The sequence below is a fragment of the Bos indicus genome, chromosome 27, assembly GCF_029378745.1.
Source record: "Bos indicus isolate NIAB-ARS_2022 breed Sahiwal x Tharparkar chromosome 27, NIAB-ARS_B.indTharparkar_mat_pri_1.0, whole genome shotgun sequence".
Lineage (NCBI taxonomy): Eukaryota > Metazoa > Chordata > Mammalia > Artiodactyla > Bovidae > Bos > Bos indicus.
The window spans coordinates 14,173,718-14,191,570 of NC_091786.1; the positions used below are offsets into that span (position 1 = coordinate 14,173,718).

At 45.4% G+C, this 17,853-nt stretch overlaps 1 protein-coding gene across 1 annotated transcript in view; it reads left to right on the top strand.

Annotated features, from left to right (window-relative positions):
• The window catches only part of WWC2 (WW and C2 domain containing 2), a 152,984-nt gene that overhangs the window by 102,246 nt on the left and 32,885 nt on the right, over positions 1-17,853 (top strand). The window contains exons 5-9 of the mRNA XM_070781702.1: positions 1,671-1,750; positions 5,105-5,234; positions 8,204-8,350; positions 9,369-9,442; positions 13,494-13,736. Coding sequence (XP_070637803.1) covers positions 1,671-1,750; positions 5,105-5,234; positions 8,204-8,350; positions 9,369-9,442; positions 13,494-13,736 — 674 coding nt within the window. The remainder of the gene's footprint in view (positions 1-1,670; positions 1,751-5,104; positions 5,235-8,203; positions 8,351-9,368; positions 9,443-13,493; positions 13,737-17,853) is intronic.

Genomic DNA, 17,853 nt, shown 5'->3' on the forward strand with positions numbered 1-17,853 from the left:
ATCCCTTCTGCGCACACAGTCTCTCTAGATGATCTCACTTATGCGCATGCATGTAAAAACTGCATCCTTATGTCAGTGACCCTCCCTTCTATATCAGAAAAATAATTGTCTTACCAGAAACCCTTGATCTTCCCCCCCAGTCCAATATTTTTGGGCTTCCCTGGTGGCTCAGCTGGTAAAGAATCTGCCTGCAGTGTGGGAGAGCTGGGTTCGATCCCTGGGTCGGGAATATCCCCTGGAGAAGAGAAAGGCTACCCACTCTAGTATCTGACCTGGAGAATTCCATGGATTGTGTAGTCATGGGGTCTCAAAGAGTCGGACACGACTGAGCGACTTTCCCTTTCACTTTTTGCACGTCTTCTCCGTCACCGTCCACACTGAGGCCACCACCCCGTGCTGTTGGTTCTACCTCTGAAGCGTCTCCTGTAGCACGCCCGCCCACCTTGCAGATAGGACGGCCCTTTGGGCCACTGTAGTCACCGCAGTGGCCTTCTGCAGCCATGAAGCCGCTCCTGCTCTACAATCCCGCCTTGATTCTCATTGTTCTTAGGAGATTTAGAGGTCCTCAGCGTGGCTTCAGGTGCTGTGTCATCGGACCTCCTTCTCCGATCCCACCTCCTGCCCACATGGCACCTCTGTAACGCAGCAGTGGCAGCATCGCTAAATCCCAGACGCCTGCTGAGGTTGCCCTGGCCCCACGCAGCTTAGGGTGTGTCCCCAAGCTCCACCCTGCAGGGACCCTTCTATCAGTGAGGCCTATGGGCCTTCTGGCCAGGGAAGTCCCTCTGTCCCCATTTTATATCTTGAAGTATCCTGTGCTTTTCTTTTCGATCACCAGTGGCAATTGGTAAGGTTTATTTCATTGGACAATTATTTGCTCAATGTCAGGCTCCCTCGTTGTTCTGTAAAACCCATAAAGGCAAAGATCAGATTTGTTGTGTTCACACTTCCAGACCCAGGGTCTGATACACTAAGGAGAGTCAACACATATTTGTGGAATGAGTAAACAGGAAATAAAAGTGCAAAACACACGGAATTACTATACAGCAGAACATGCTTAAAACTCCAGGCTGCAACTTACTATATGCAACTAAGTTTCTGACACCCATGAGAAGACCTTTAGTTTGTGACTGAACCAGGCTTGTACCATATCTCTGACCTGGCAGGTTTTAGTATTCTTGTTTCCAAAGACAACGGGGAAAAAATAATTGTTACCCATTGGACAACAAATTATTGACCCTGTGGTATCACTCTGCAAGTTTGGGGGCACAGCCAAAGTGATGCCACTTACTCTGCCATGGGGGACAGCCAGGAAACCAGTACACAGACAAGTTCAGCTCTTGGGAAATACTGCAAACTGAACAAAACAGAGTAATGGCCTTCGTGGGGTGGCCAGAGAAGTGCCGCCTGGCACCGCCAGTCTTGATGTCCGGCTCAGAGCAACTCTGCTACATAAAATAATGAGAGCAACTTTGAGGAATAATGCACATCACCGATCATCTAAACTTACTTAATCTCTTTCCATGGAATATATATCCAGGGGAAACGAGTCGAGTAAACGTTAAACCAGTGGCTGTGTTTATGTGTTTAATAGTTTACTAATAGGTTACCTTTTAAAACTGTGTTGCTAATTATTTACAAACATTCATATTTATATTTTCTCACAAAAGGTCAAAAACCTGAAGCGAGAACTCTCACAGATGAAGCAGGAATTGCTCTATAAAGAACAAGGCTTCGCCACTCTGAAACAGTGAGTATGAAAATAATGAAATTAACTCTCAAATAATCCAAGACCCCTGAGCCAGTCCAAAGAAAGTAGAAGTGCAGATGACATAAGGGTTTTCTCAAAGAGTAGTCAAGTAGGAAAGCTTGGCACCAAAAAAAAAAAAAACACAAGAAAACAATCAACCATAGAACAATAAAAAAACACTTGGGAAAATCTACTATACACTTTGAAAATGTCTGAAGTTTTCCCTAATAGGTTGAAGACCCAAAGAAACCAAAGTGAGAGACTCAGCTTCATCTCGCAGGCCCACCAGCCGGCCTTAGGTGGAGACAGAGTGGGGAGATGGGGCCCAGGATGGGCTGGGGTGACCAGGTTCTCTTTGGAGCCCAACCCAGGGGGCCTGTCTGCCTCTGATGCCTCCCGCCCTCACGGAGCCAGTCAGGGGTGTCTGTGGAGGGGCTAAGTGCGTGTCCAGGCCCCTGAGTTCCCTCCGCCCTTTCCTGCTTTGTGCTGAAGTCCGCTGGACCCCGGCCCCAGGCTGAGCCAGGTCAAAGGAGAATGTGGATGATGGAGGGCAGATTGGAGGACTGGGGCTCCCTGCCCTGTTCCCAGGCCCCGACGTGCACCCAGGCATCCAGCTCCTGCAGCACCCACCCCAGGATCTCCGAGGCAGGGACACGGTGATGGTTCACGCAGCCCACGGCCTCGGGGAGGGCTGAAGCCATCGTCCCTTGAAAGGCATCCGGCGGCCCTTCCAGTCCCCTTCTCCTCTCCTGCTGCCCCACATGGGGCCCCAGCAGTGAGGCAGGATGCACCGGGGCTTCCCGAGGGGCTCCTCTCCAGGCAGGTTTACGCCCTTCCTCCGTCTGCCTCCACAGCATCCGAGGCAGCAAGGTGTCACCCCGTTAAAGATCCCACGTGTTCACTGGCCGGGCCATCTGAGCAGATCGTTCTGTGTGTTTGGTTGAAGACCTGTATTTCGGGACCCCCATCGCTTCTCTCCGTCACCAGCCACATGACTTTCATCTCAGACACTCACCTCATGTAATCATGACCATGAGATTCTTTTAGATGCTCCCACCCTGGTGGTTCTCCAACCTGACTACATATTAGAATAATCTGAGGAGCTCTTAAAAAAAAATACATGTGTCTGGTCTCCATCCCAAGACCCCCCACATGGTTCCCAGGTCCAGCTCTGTTCAGAGAACCTCTGTGGAGGTTGCAGCGCAGCCCCAGAACCTGAGCAGACCTGGCTTACCCTAAATGTGTTGTTTAGTCAGTTGTCCATCAACATACAGGAGGGCGTCAGGGTAGAAACACCAGGAAGCATTTAGCCACACGTTACATACTTTTAAGACACAAGAAATTATAACTCATGTCACCACCAGGATTAAAGGTTAGCCAAACTTACTGTTTTTGTTATATCGATGAAACAATGATATATTGTTTCAAAGCAGTTTGCTTGCAAGCAATTTTTATAGGAATCCAAGGCATGTTTAAGAATCTGTCAATAACATTCCACAAGAAAACAATAGCCATTTGTTGTAGAAACCCAGGCTTTCTCTTGCAGTGATTCTAATCTGAGGAACCAAGAGCAGAAGAGATACCATATCTAACGTTAGACGCCTCTCGTGCATCTTAACTATAGACAGAATAAAGCTGTTTTCATTCAAATGTTTACCACCATACTACCAGAAGATTGAATCATAATTGATTATACCCAGAGACCATATTTTTCAAGAAATCACGTTCCTGATACTAAAGGGAATCTTACTTGGGGTTATGACCGAAAATATATTTCAGGAATAAATTTAAGCAGAATCCCGCTGTAGGATTTTGCAACTTCACACTCACAGTAAAATGGAATAATTTTGTGGAATGTGCACCGATTTAAGCCCCGGTTGTCATTCTACCCGGTGCCATCGTTTATGCTGGATGAATGAATGTAGTTGTATTCTCGGTGTTAGTCATTTGAGACTGTGGTCCCGGGTTGGACTTTGGCCCTCAGCAATAGTGTAGCTTATGTGTAGATGGACACCAGCAAGAGAGGCGTTATTTCTGCTTTGGTCCGTCCAGTGGCACGGTTGTATATACTATATTATAGAACTGATTTATGATGAGATTTATTTTATTTTCCTAGGTTCTTTCAGACTTTAATCACTTGTTCAGCCCCATAAAATATTTTCTAAAGTGCTACTTGTAAAAATAAGTTATCTACAAACCGCCCTCATTTGAGTAAACTTTAAAAGCATGAATAAGATAATATGACGTTAGTTAATTTTTTTTTTCAGACTGTACCCTTCACATTGAAATAAATACAAATTAGTAAATGTTTTAAACCAAATTAGCTTAGAGACAGTTTTCTGTGATTTAATAGGTGCCTTATCTCCGGAGAGTCTGGGAATTAGACAGGACATGCCCGAGACCGTGTGTCACAGCACTGTTGGCTGGTGGGACAGGGGGGTTGCAGTGTGTTTCTGAAGTAAAGCCCAGGTTCTTCCTAATGAGTCCCAAGCAGCATAGGTGATGATGAAGAACTTTAACCTTTTTTTTTTTTTTTAAGAATGAGGTCATTTGGTTGGGTCCTGTGACCCCTTCAGTTACCTGAAATCCTCTGACGTAGGGTGACCCTGGGAATTGTGTGGACATTCAGTAAGCGAGCACTGCTTACCAAGTACTAGTCGGCAAGCTCACTGCGAGCTCTTGATTCAACATCAACGGACAAATGAACACGTCTGCCCTTGCGTCTTGTTCCTAGATTTTAACTCATTCAGCAAGACAGGCAATGTTATCTTGACTCATAATTGTCATAAAAATAGAATACTTTTCATATATTTAAAAAGAAACAAGAAACTAACCAAACAATCCAAGCATTATAGGATACTCACTAGTATAAGCGAAAATCGCCACCCTTTATTAACAGTCACCAGACTGTGCCCTGTGCTAGGTTTTGCACAGACGTTGCGGCACGTAAAATTAGACGGCAGCGATGAATCCCAAGGTTCCTGGGCTTGCCCAGTTTACTGGCATTTCTGTCTTCCTGTTCAATCAGTTCCTCGAGCCCCGAACCTTTGCCAGGATCAGTGTGTGATGAGGTTTGAGTTCAGCCAGCGGTGGGACCACCCAACCAGACTGTAAACAAGAAGCCTGAGCCCAACGCTGATGGCAGTGGGCTGGGTATGAGGTCGGGGGTGGTAGGGGTCTCATCTCGAAGCGGTCAGATGAGAAAGGAGGAGAGACCACCACCCTGAAGCTGCTGTGTGTGAGTCCAGCAGTAAACATCAGCTAACCACAACATCCCCACACCCAGTTCCCGTGGTCTGTTTAGCCTGTACTCTGATATTCTTTTATTGTTTTTTTCCCCCTCTCTTTTAACAGAATTGATAAAAAAATGTCTGGAGGCCAGAGTGGCTATGAACTTAGTGAAGCCAAAGCCATCCTAATGGAACTGAAATCTATCAGAAAGGCTATTAGCTCAGGAGAAAAAGAAAAACAAGATCTGATGCAGGTATGTGATAGAACATTTTTTGGGGGGTCAAGTCAAACTACTGCGACCTTCTTGGGCCTCAGAAATTGTCCTTGAGCAGAAAGTTCTCCATCAGAGTCTGGACGGCCCCTTTCCACCACAACCCCATCCCCCCCACCCCCGCCTGCATCCCATTCATACGGAATTTGGTCTCATTGGAGATGGTTACAGATACTGAGCCAGCCGCTACCTTGGAGGAGGACAGATGGGTTCTAAGGCTCTGATATGCTTATTTGAAGGCTGGCTTTGGGTGACCTTTGAGACAGGGGCTGGTGGATCCTGGAGCCTGTGTGTGGAGATTGGTGTCTTGGTGTGCCCTGCAACTCACTGCAAACTTCAGGCGGAGCCCTGATAGGCAGGGTTATCTAAACCAGTGATCCTTAGCCCAGGATACAGAAAGGGCATGTCACCTGCCATCAGTAAGTAGATAATAGGCCTTGAGAAGTGGGGGAGGGGTGTGAGGAGCTTAGAAAAGTTACTCCCCACCCCAGGAGATTCTCAAGTGCTAGCTGGGAGTGGCACGGAGAGATGCTGAGCTAGCTGGGGGGCAGCTGTGGAGTCACCTGGGAGACAGGCTGACGGCACTAGATGCCCTGGTCTCACCTGTACACGCCTCACCTTACGACCTGAGCTCCACTGACCCAGCCCCACGTGTAGATAAAACAACCGTTGCGCGAGCAGTGTTCTGCTTCTGTATATAGCACATGCGGTCAAGTTTTTTTTAAAAGAGGTATCTCTTCCTCCTCCTCCCCTCCTTCTATCCCATAATTATCACAAGCTCTGAGAATTCTTTGTAATAATTCAGATATTTGGAATTCTTCACCTGGCTGGGTTAGGATTTAGTCTGTGTCTTTCGAAAAATGTTTCAGCCGATGGTGAACAGAACCTCTACATTTAAATAAAATATTGAGCTACTTAATGTCAGTTTCCAAAATTCTGGTTGAATACAAGTAAATATTCTTGAACCCATATAATTTTGCTTTGGGGGATTTTTAAAATAGCTTTCAAGAAGCAATTAAATATAAAAGACAACAGTAATAATAGCAAATACTTAAAATACTGTCTTCGAGCCAGACGGTCTTCTGCCTGTTTTGCATAGAAATACTTCATTTAATTTTCACGGCAGCCCTAAAGATAGGCTCTGTTATTATCCTCAACTTACAGACACGAAAACCACAGTACAGCGAAGTTAAGTTACTGAAAGTCACACAGCCGATACCGAGGTTCAAACCCAGGCAGTCTGGCTTCAGAAGAGATGGTTCTAACATACATGTAACGCATACAGAACTTTACTTGGACACGCTTTTTGTTGTTGTTCTACAGTGAGCCTGCTGATTAAATCAGTCATCCCTGGAAAAAAAGTTAATGGTTCTTGTACAGATTTACATTGGACCTTCATAATTTACCAATTTTAGGTCCTCTTTGATTCTTCCTGTAAACTTTGAATTTATACGTAGGCCAGATTAAGTTTAAAAATTAGATAACTTTTAAATTACTAAAATATGTAAAGTAAGTAATAGATCTAGAAATCAACAACAGAGCTGAAAAGGACTTTAGATATCTTCTGTGACTTTCAAACCTCTTTGGATTTGACCCACAATAAGAAATATATTTTTCATCAAAACACAGTAACACAAATATCTTCACCTGTAGATATACACACACACACCAGATTTCACAGAAATGTGCTTGCTTTTGATACTAGTAATATACTTTGATTTTATTTCCTAGTCTCCTCTATTTCATTTTAAAACATACTAGTCATGTGCTACTAAATTAATTGAATTCGCGGTCATCCCAGATAGGTTTGAAAAATATACATCTTTTCACTGTTCACAAGAAAAATGTAGAAGAGACTTGTCCAAAGTCTTTAAAAGGATTCTTTGTTCTTTTTTGTAATGTATTATTCCATGTGACCATTTATGTTTTATCCCTCATACATTTTGTATAAAAATATATATATTTTGTATAAAAATGCCTTTGAAAGAAAATAGAGGTTAGGTGAAAAACAAGTATCAGGTCTCTGATAGTCCTAATTTCTTATCATGAGGATTTTATATATCAGGAATAAATCCTGGCTCTTCTTAAAGCTGATAATAATGAGCTTCTTACATTTTTGTTAGTGTTTTGTAAGGGGGGGTTGTTGGTAGAAGTTTAGATTTTTCATTTTTAATGCTATCACTGGCTCACATCTTCCCTCTAAAATAAACTCCCTATATTAAACCTGGATGCTGACAGCAGCCATGTTCAGTTGTAATTATGCACTTTCCCAAAACAAACATCATTGCAGGTACTGATCAACTGCAGCTTCTGGGCCTCAGTTTCCTAATCTCTAACATCTATGTGAGCTAAATAATCTCTTGGATCCTATCCAGATATCAAATGGCATAACTGTAGACATCTTCTCAGTAGGAAGTTTGCCTGTTTTATCTAAAATGAGATTGCATTATAGGTATCCCATGTCTCCAGAATTTCTACTACATAAAATGGGTAGCCCTCATTAAAATAGACTTTTTAACAAATTTTTCAAAAAGAGAAATGCATTTGTATGTATAATGGAGTCACTTTGCTGTACAGCAGTAATTACCCTAGCATTATAATTCACTATACTTCAATTAAAAGTTAATTCAAAAAATTTTTTAAATAAGAAATGCATCTATTAAATATAAAGATACCATGATTCACAGGGTGAAGAATTCCCAGGCTATCTTGAGAAAGAGAATATAGCCTGTTTTAATATGATCTCACATATTTTCAGAGTCTGCATGTATGTGCAAAAACTGTCTTGTACCCTTATTTTTTTCAGTCATTTAAAGTGATAAACACCCACTAAGATAAAGGAATTGTTGTTTCCACTGAGATTAGCTCTTTCGACGTAATTTTTCCCTGGTGGGGAAGTTTCACCCTCTTCAGTGCTCGGCTCTACGACGTGCTTTGTGTTTCCTGAACAGAGCCTTGCTAAGCTGCAGGGGCGGTTTCACGTGGACCAGAGCATCGGCACATCTGAGCCAGACCTGAGATCCAGTCCCGTGAGCTCGCGTCTCTCCCTCTCCAGACAGACCCTGGACGTAGGCTCACAAACCAGCATCTCCGGCGATGTAAGTCATCCGTGTGGAAGGGCCCTGATTATAGCGTCGCTGGCAGATGGGACGGGGGCCAGAAAAGGGGTGCAAGTTCCGGCTGTGTGCATGCAGCATTTCGTACTCATAAGACTGGATTTACAAACCTTAGCCTTATCTTTTCTGCCTAGGTGCCAAGCATATCAGAATCTGTCCAGATAAATAGCTTGGTTCAAACTTTCTCATACTGTATTTATTCACAGACCCTATTGAAAGACAAGAGACACGTGAGAATTTAAGTTTTCCTCTTAAGTTTAGAGCCTTGGAAATTAAGGTCCTTCCAAATACACATTAAGGCTAATGAAAAACATAAATATATGCCTTTAAAAATGAAACCAAAGAACTTGTTTTTACACATCTGAAGTTGATTATATTAAAATGTTTGATTGGTGGTTTATACCTGGCACTTGAAAATATTTAATGTGGTTTGAATATTATTACCAGTTTATAGTCTACCTTTTGGGACACCATTAGCAGATATTTACTTTTCAATAAGTTCCCAGTAATTTTTGTGTTCTTTGAATTCTGTGCTATGAAAGTAGAGCAGATAGAGATCAACAGTAGCGCTTACCTGTTTGAAAAATTAATTTTTGAAGTAATTTATTTATGTTTATGCATTTGGAAGTTAAATGATGGAAATTCTGGCTCACAGAGACAAGGAAATTAGTTCCAGTTCATAAATTTTATTGACCTGTACGCCCTTCATAAACTCTTAGACACCAGAAGCATTTACCTAATTTTTTTTTAATCCTGATTTTAATGTGTAGAGAAAATGATGTTAAAGTCTTTGAAAAAAATTCAACAAGCTTGAATTAAAAAGAAATGTTTTGTCCCCACTGAGACGCGAAAGTAAGTGCCTTTGCAAACTGGTGTTCCCAATTTCGATACTATCTTCTTTAGCTTTTCAATTACTCGTACTTCCTAGAAACAAAAGCAGTTTTACTTCATTCATTAGCAGAGTTAATTGACTTCTTCCCCTTTTGTTTTTTTTAACTAGATCGGAGTGAGAAGTAGATCAAATTTAGCTGAAAAGGTCAGGCTGAGCCTCCAGTATGAAGAAGCCAAAAGAAGGTAAGACCAGGGGACCGTGTGGCGGTCAGTGGTCAGTGGGCTCACCCGGCGTTTTCCAGAATTCATCTTTATTCCTCTGGTAACATCTGCTGGGCGCTCACCATGCGTTTTTTACTGAGATCACCTTTCAGATCTTGGAATATAAAGGTTGTGGGGTCTCCCCGACCCCACCCAAAGCCAAAGAATGAGGAGAATTCATGAGAAGGGCAGGAATGGAACTGTGCCGTTCTTCCTGGAAGGAAGAAGCTTTAAAGCTGTACGGTACCTACTCACAATTTAAAGTGAGGAAGTTGGTTCCCCAGACAGTGCTGCAGAGACTCGGGTGCTGGGCTTGGTAGCAGCTCGGAGTTTGAAGGTAAACAGCTTCAAGCACCTTCCTTGGTGTAGGAGGGAAGCCCCCCGCTGGCGTCCTGGGGGATGTCTGGGTGTCACTCAGCTCTGGTCGTGGTCCCTCCTTTACCCTCTCCACTCTTCTTCAGCACAGCCTCACTGCCTTTTTCTTACCTGTGCCTCCGGAGAGGGTCTGGGAGACTCCTCTGTCCTCAAGTTGGCGACAGACTGAGCAGGTTTTCATAACATAGGAACTGTGCTTGTTCTGAGAGAGAGGGTCACACCGAAACCCTTCATCATTTTGCTTTTAAGAGTGTGAGGATGCTGCTGTTCTGTTATCTAGGAAGGCACTGGGGGCACAGGCCTGTATTATCAGAAGCATGAGCTGCTCAGCTGAGAACGTGCGTGGTTTCTCACTGCAAGGCAGCCCAGTAGGTGGATATTGAAGTACATCTGTTAATACTGGTGATGATGAGAATTTAAAAGTCATTGGCTAGGGGCTTCTTTGGCAGTCCAGTAGATAAGACTTCGTCTTCCAATGCAGGGGGTGGGAAGCTGGGAATCCCATAGACCTCGCAGCCAAAAAAAAAAAAAAAACTCAAAGCATAAAACAGAAGCAGTATTGTAACAGATTCAATAAAGATTTTTTAAAACAATCCACATCAAAAAAATAAATAAATAAATCTTAAAATTAAAAAAAAAAGTCACTGGCCAGATTTCTTAGAGGTTGTCTGGCTTTAACAATGCCATTATTTGATCTGCCTCAATCCAATATTTGCCTCTGCGTAGCTTCTGTTACTAATATTACTTGGTTCTTTGATTTACTGAAAGAACTGTAAGCTTTGTTCCACAAATTATTAACCACCGTGAGCTTGAGCAAGTCACTTCGCCTCTCTGAGCAGCATAATACCTGGCTAATTTTAATGCCTGTAAAGTTTCCCAGGTGGACTGTAAATGTCTTGAGGGTAGGAAAAGTGTCGTGCACCGCGTTGTCTGCTTCTCATGTCCGGGACTGGCGGTTCTCCTCAACCAGGACTGAGGGCTCCTTTGTGCTGTTGCGGCCTGGGGACCTGGGAGCCTGTTCGGGTCGCTCAGGTTATGAGCACAGCAGCCCCCGAGCCGCCAGAACTCCTTGGCTCCGACATAAACAAAGCCAGGATCACTGTCTGGCTTTCCGAAGGAGAGCAGCCGTAACTCAGAATTAATCTTGGGGAGGCGAGCCTCATCCCCCTTCATCCCTGGGGTTTGACTCGGCTTCCCTTGGGCCAGCTTGAGCTTCTGCTGGACTCTGGCTCCATCTGGAGCTTACGCAGCACTTGTCTTCTGGGTGTTCCCAGAAAGCGTCACGGTTTCTTGCCCAGATTTAGCGCACTCCTTCCAAATCAAATTCAAGACCTACCTAATGCCCGATCCCACAAGCAACAGGTGCTGTTCTTTCTTTCACTACATCATTGCTCGCGCTTCAGTTGTTTAATTCAGTCCCATCAAGACTTAAGATGTTGGTTCTTTCCCATTCGGTTGCATTGCTGTTTCTGTTACCATTCGAGGTTTTGCTTTAGTTACTAGTGATTCTGAGGAGATGGTAAGTCTCGGAGGTTTCTGTGTGTGTTGAAAGTGCTTTTTCTTCCTTAATTCTGAGTAAGTAAAGAATTTTGTGTTTACTTGTGTTTGGGTTGTGTTTCTCGGAAACCTGTTTTCTCCTGCAGCCTTTGTTTTACATGCTTAATGAAGCTAATAATATCGTGCTTATTTAGCATTTTGATGATTAATTTTCCAGTACGTTGAGACAGTTGTTTACAGTTTTGTGGTTAAAGCTGAAGAATAGCTGATGTTATATCTATCATAAGTGCAGACGACAGGTGAAAATCACAAGTACATTTTACACACAGCACAGTTTAAGGTGGCAACTTTCTTTTTAACTCAAACAGGAAACTTAAGGCATAAGAATGTGGAGCTACTTCCCTCATGGTCCTGATAACATTTTTCAATCACCTTTTTCTTCTCTTCTACAACTTCTTCCATCTAAAAGTGGGGGCAGGCACCCCCTTTTCTCTCTTCATCATCTTCTGCTATGTGCTGGAATATACATGGTACATTACCAGAGTAATCATCCAACATTTTGAAATAGGAATATAGGGTTCCTAATGCCAATATCAGTTGTGTTCATAGTTTACCTTTTCGAAAGATATTTATTTATCTATTTGTTTCGCTGCTCCAGGTCTTAGTTGTAGCTTGCAAACTCTTAGTTGTGACATGTGGGGTCTGGTTCCTGGTTCCCTGACCAGGAATCGAACCCAGAGCCCCTGGTTCCTGAATCTGGTTCGATTCGAACCCAGAGCCCCAGAGTTGGGAGTGAGGGGTCTTAGCCACTGGACCATCAGGGGAGTCCCCATAGTTTGTCTTGGTCTTGTGCTTGTGGTCAAAACAGCCAAGTGCCATTCTTCTCGTGAACAGTCCCGACAGCCCTCACAGTGCCCCAAACCAAGTTATTGGATTCGGGTGGTCATTCTGATTGAATCGGAGTTGACTTGATGGTTGAGTACGAAGCTCTAGACACGGTGAGGTCTGGGATCAGCAAAATCATGAAGCTGGGGAGGAGTCCCTTGGCTGCGTTTTCCTCCTCCCCGCACTCCTGGCCGCGTCACTCCTTCCTGCCACCACCCCGGTAGGGCCCTTCCTGCTGCCGCTGCCAGCTGCCAGCTGTGTGCAGAGCAAGACCAGGTCGACGCATGTCCATGGGACCGGCTCGTGGTGTACACTCCGCCCAGGCCCGGAGCGGGAATCAAGCTCCCTGTGCACGGCCCAAGGACATGGCTGGAGGAGGCCCAGCCCGCCTGCTCTTCGCTGGCAATGCTGGAACCTTGAGGGGCTGCCTTGGTAGTGGTTCCGGGTGGCCCAGCCCGGTCTTCTCCCCTCCCCCGACTGGCTGATCTTCAGTTGCTGCCAGCGTAGAGCGAGCCAGCATGACAGCATTTCAGGCATCACTCACCAGAGTTGCTGGTTTGTTTATTTTTTAACAAAGTCCTCAGGTGTTCCTCCACACATCAGGGCTGACTGGTCCTCTGCTTCTTAAGCATCTGTGTAGTTTGACCTTCATCCTTCTTTTCAGGTAGTAAGTGTGATAACCTGGATTCTAAAGGTGGGGAGGGTGAGGCGGATGAGAAGTAAGTGTAGCATCAGCTCAGGTACCCGACTAGGGGCTGCGGTTCCCTCAGCCTCTCACCCACCTGTCACAGCCGCCCCTGGGGGGGTCAACCCCAAACTTAGCCTGCCTAGTGTTTCCCCCCCTTGGGACTTCTTGGAATGTACATGGCCATTTTATTTTATTCTGTCTTATTTTCTTTTCATAATATATACATTTTATAGAAGCACAGTTGACTCACAGTGTTTCAGGTGCACGGCAGGTGATTCAGTTATACATACACACATATATTATTGGGGGTGGGGGGCTTCCCCAGTGGCTCAGATGGTAAAGAATCTGCCTGCAATGCAGGAGGCATGGGTTCGATCCCTGGGTTGGGAAGATCCCCTGGAGAAGGGAATAGCAACCCACTCCAGTATTCTTGCCTGGAGAATCCCATGGACGGAGGGGCCTGGTGGGCTACCATCCGTGGGGTCACAAAAGAGACGCACCTTAGCGTCTAAACCACCACCATATTATTTTTCAGATTATTCTCCATTATAGGTTCTTAGAAGATACTGACTCTAGGTTTTATTTCAGTATGGCCAACCTGAAAATTGAACTGTCGAAGCTGGACAGCGAGGCATGGCCTGGGACGCTGGACGTAGAGAAGGAGAAGCTGATGCTGATCCATGAGAAGGAAGAGCTTCTGAAGGAGCTGCAGTTCGTCACCCCACAGAGGCGCACGCAGGATGAGCTGGAGAGCCTGGAGGCGGAGAGGCAGCGGCTGGAGGCGGAGCTGCTGGCCGTGAGGGGCGTGCCCAGCCAGGCCCTGGCCGAGAGGTTCGTCCCCGCCTCAAACGCACCTGCCCTTGGTGGACCGAGAGCCAGCACAAAGGACTTCCCCCCCGTAGAGCAGTAAAGCACACTCTCCTTGGGCCCCTTGGCTCCTCCACAATTGTTGAGAACGTGAAAATGCCTGAGACAGATGTTGAATAAGTAAGGAATGTTGACAGAAAACCAGGAATGCAGTCTGATAACAGTGGCTGTAAACTATCACACTCTGATAAGAGAGATTATCTGGACTGTTAGAGCAGCCCAAAGCTTCCTACTCTGGGCTTTATTACTCACAAGAATGCAAAAGCTGATTGCTTTTCAGTTCACAAGGAAAAGACCTCTTGCTCCCTTTGATATTTCACCAGGTCACAAGACCTTGGACTTTGTCAGTTGAAAACCCTCATCTGAAGCAGGTGGAAAATAGAAAGGAAAATACTTTAAGCCATTTTTAGATCTTCCTGTGGGAAGGTGTAAATTAATCATCTGATCTTAAAAAAAAAAAAATGCAGTTCTGTAAACAGATCAGCTGCACTCTCAGGCCGGGGGACGCATGTGTACAGGTTTGCCATGAGGCCATCGCCCTCCAGGGTCCAGGCCGCACTGACAGATGCCCAGACCCGTTTCCCTGTCTCAACCATAGGCCAAGTAGCCCTTTAGAACCCCACCCCGCACCCATCATTTAGGCCCACAGGTAAGGAGCAGAACGAAGGGCAAGAAATTCACATTTGCATATTTCAGGTGACCTGGAAGTAAGTTTAGAATCCCCAGCCATAATCCAGTCCCTTTTTTTTCTTTTTTTTTTTAAACTTCTTGGCTTCTTGCATGCCTTGTCCTCTATACGCGTTTAAGGTTGTGTGTTAACATAATACCAAAGCATTTGAGAAGTAGAGTGGTGGAGAAGGTGGGGATGGTGGGCAGGGAAAAGCAGCTCTGACATTCCTAGTCACGTGTTAGCGTGGGCACCTGTTTAACCGTGACCGTGTGAGGAGCGTTGGCCTCCGTGAGTTAAGGTGCTGACGGAGATGACTCGTGGCTGCCCGTCACAGCTTTCGGGAGCGTGAGAAAGTATCCCGGGGACCTGTTACAGATGACGGCCTTTCACCGTCTTAAATACTTGTCGTCACTCCCCTGCGTCTCCTCCCCTCCCGTGCTGACATCTCTAGTCTTGTGAGCTGCAGGCTCAGCCCACAGGCAGGTGTGAGCCGGGCTGGCCAGGTAGGGATCCATCTGAGCAAGACCAAAAGGAACAAAATGTAAGGGTCAGAAGGCAGACTTAAGTTGTTTCCCTGAATTATCTTGATGCTCTTGAGTGTCTGTGTCTGTGTTTCTTCAATTTCAAGATTTAAGAGATTCTCAGGTGAGATTCTGGGTCGTTACTGACTTGTGGTCTCTGCAGGAGCCCACAGAACCCACATGAATTTTCAGCCGGCGGGTGAGCCCCCAGAATCCCCCAGCCCCAGTCCTTGAGGCGTCACTGACTCACAGGACCAAGGAGATCAAGCTCGCCCCCTAGTGGTCATAAAGCGCATCCGGCAGAGTAATGCTCCTTGTGACCCGTCTCCCGCAAAGAGAAAGGGCTCTCAAATGAAAAAAGCCTTCCTGTGCATCTGCCTGTCCTTTCCTTACAGTTACTGAAATTCCTTAAACCCTGCGCTTTCCTACAGCTGATAAGATCTTAACATTGCTCCTTCTTTTTTCGTAACTCTTAGAGGTTTTGCCTTATGTCTTGCCAAGATGTCTTCATTCTCTTAATTATATGAATATTTTTGCCACTGGTTCTGAAAAAAAGGGCTTCCCTTGTGGCTCAGCTGGTACAGAATCCGCCTGCAATGTGGGAGACCTGGGTTCGATCCCTGGGTTGGGAAGATCCCCTGGAGAAGGGAATGGCTACCCACTCTAGTATTCTGGCCTGGAGAATTCCATGGACTGTCCAGTCCATGGGGTCACAAAGAATCAGATATGACTGAGCGACTTTCACTTCACTCACTGAAAAAAAATTTGTAGCAAGTGGGAGGGGTTATGAATGTAATTTTGTTTTTTGGTTTTTTTTAATGGAAAAGGAACTTGTTCCTTCTGTAGAGGATATGCGCCTTCACCCTGGGGACACCGGGGCAGAGGTGAGGGGTATGACGAGCCGTGGTATGGAGCCGTGGGACCATGGGAGGGGTCCTTTGAGGCCAGATGGAAGAGATCCTTCTCACTCAGGAGGACCACCAGCCCCGGCTGGAGAAGGGTGAGGGGAGACAGGGCTGACCTCTGAGCAGCATCTTGGGCCCTACCACAGAAGAAGGGGGAGAGGTCACTTCCCAGGAAGGAGACTGGGAACCAGCTCCCACCGGGAGAGGCTCTGAGCCCATCAAAGACAGGAGGTGGGGCGCTTGACCAAGGACAGTGACAGCCGTACCCACCTGGCGGGGCTTCTGTGACTCCTGGAGCCTTCGTTAAGCTTCTCTCAGTGACCTGCTACCTAGACACCTGCTGGACGGGGCCTGGGGAGGGGGTCCCAGGCTCTCCAGGCAGCCTGGGTGGAATGGGGAGAAAGAGCTGGGGCCTGCCCTCCAGGAGCTTAGGGTCCAGGGGTGGGACACAGGCCAGGCCTTGGGGGTTCAAGGGAACCAGAAAGGGTCCAGAAGAGCAGCACCTGAGCCATCATCAAGGGAAGACACGGGGACCATCAAGTATGACTGACTAGGACAGAAAGCTTCGAATTTAAATTGTAGCATGAAACACACTGTCACACTGAAGCCTCCTTCAGTTCAGTTCAGTCGCTCAGTCGTGTCTGACTCTGTGACCCCATGGACTGCAGCACGCCAGGCCTCCCTGTCCATGACCAACTCCCAGAGTCCACCCAAACTCATGTCCATCGAGTTGGTGATGCCATCCGACCATCTCATCCTTTGTCGTCCCCTTCTCCCACCTTCAGTCTTTCCCAGCATCAGGGTCTTTTCAAATGAGTCAGCTCTTTGCATGAGGTGGCCAAAGTATTGGAGTTTCAGCTTCAACATCAGTCCTTCCAATGAATATTCAGAACTGATCTCCTTTAGGATGGACTGGTTGGATCTCCTTGCAGTCCAAGGGACTCTCAAGAGTCTTCTCCAACACCACAGTTCAAAAGCATCAATTCTTCAGTGCTCAGCTCTCTTTATAGTCCAACTCTCACATCCAAACATGACTACTGGAAAAACCATATCTTTGACTAGATGGACCTTTGTTGGGAAAGTAATGTCTCTCTTTTTAACACACCAGAAAACCTTCGTATATGTGTGACACTTAGTTTTAAAACTTACCTCAAAAGTACTGCTTCTATATCAGGTAGATTGAAGGACTTTCTCCAGACCTTTGTGTACCTTCTAATTCAATTCATCTACTTTGAATTAATATTTTTCCTTGGTTTTGTGTATATGTAAGAGATTTAAAAAAAAAATAGGGACCATACTCCTTTTCAAAATACACCTGTGAAAGCTGTGAATTAAGAATTTATCACCCTTTGAAGTACTAAACAAAATGACAAGAGTTACTTTTTTTTTTTTAATTTTAACACAGAGTGAAATTGTGTTGGTTGACACATCAAAGGATAGATATCTATAAATAAAATATGGGCATGTTTCCTCGCTGCCTAAAACGTACATAGGATTTCAAAGAGGTTGAAAAATTAGGGAAGTTTTCTTTTTCTGCAAAGAAAAGTAGCTAATTTTTGTATTGGCACCTTGCAGGGTGTGCTGAGGCTCTGAACACGGGAGATTGGTTTTGATGTCTGCGGAGTTCTTTCACGCACGTGGCTGGCTCCGTTTGATCCCTTGCACAGCCTTAGCAGGTGGACACGGCAGGATTATAATCACCATTTTACAGATGAAGTCAGGAACCACAGTTAGGTGACTTACCGTGAGGACACGCCAGTAAGCAGCCCACCCCAGAACTGAAATTGTGGTGATTTCCTGGGTCCTTTTCTGCTCTTTTCAATGATGTCTAAAGACCCTGACGTAGACAGTATGTTTGATGTGTTTTTAAAATGGCTTACTCAAGTACACAATCCCATAATACTTGGATTTTTTTTTTTCAGTCTCATAAAAACTTGTTCAGCTGAATGTGGATTAAGTTTCATGAAAATCCAGTTGCAGGCGAT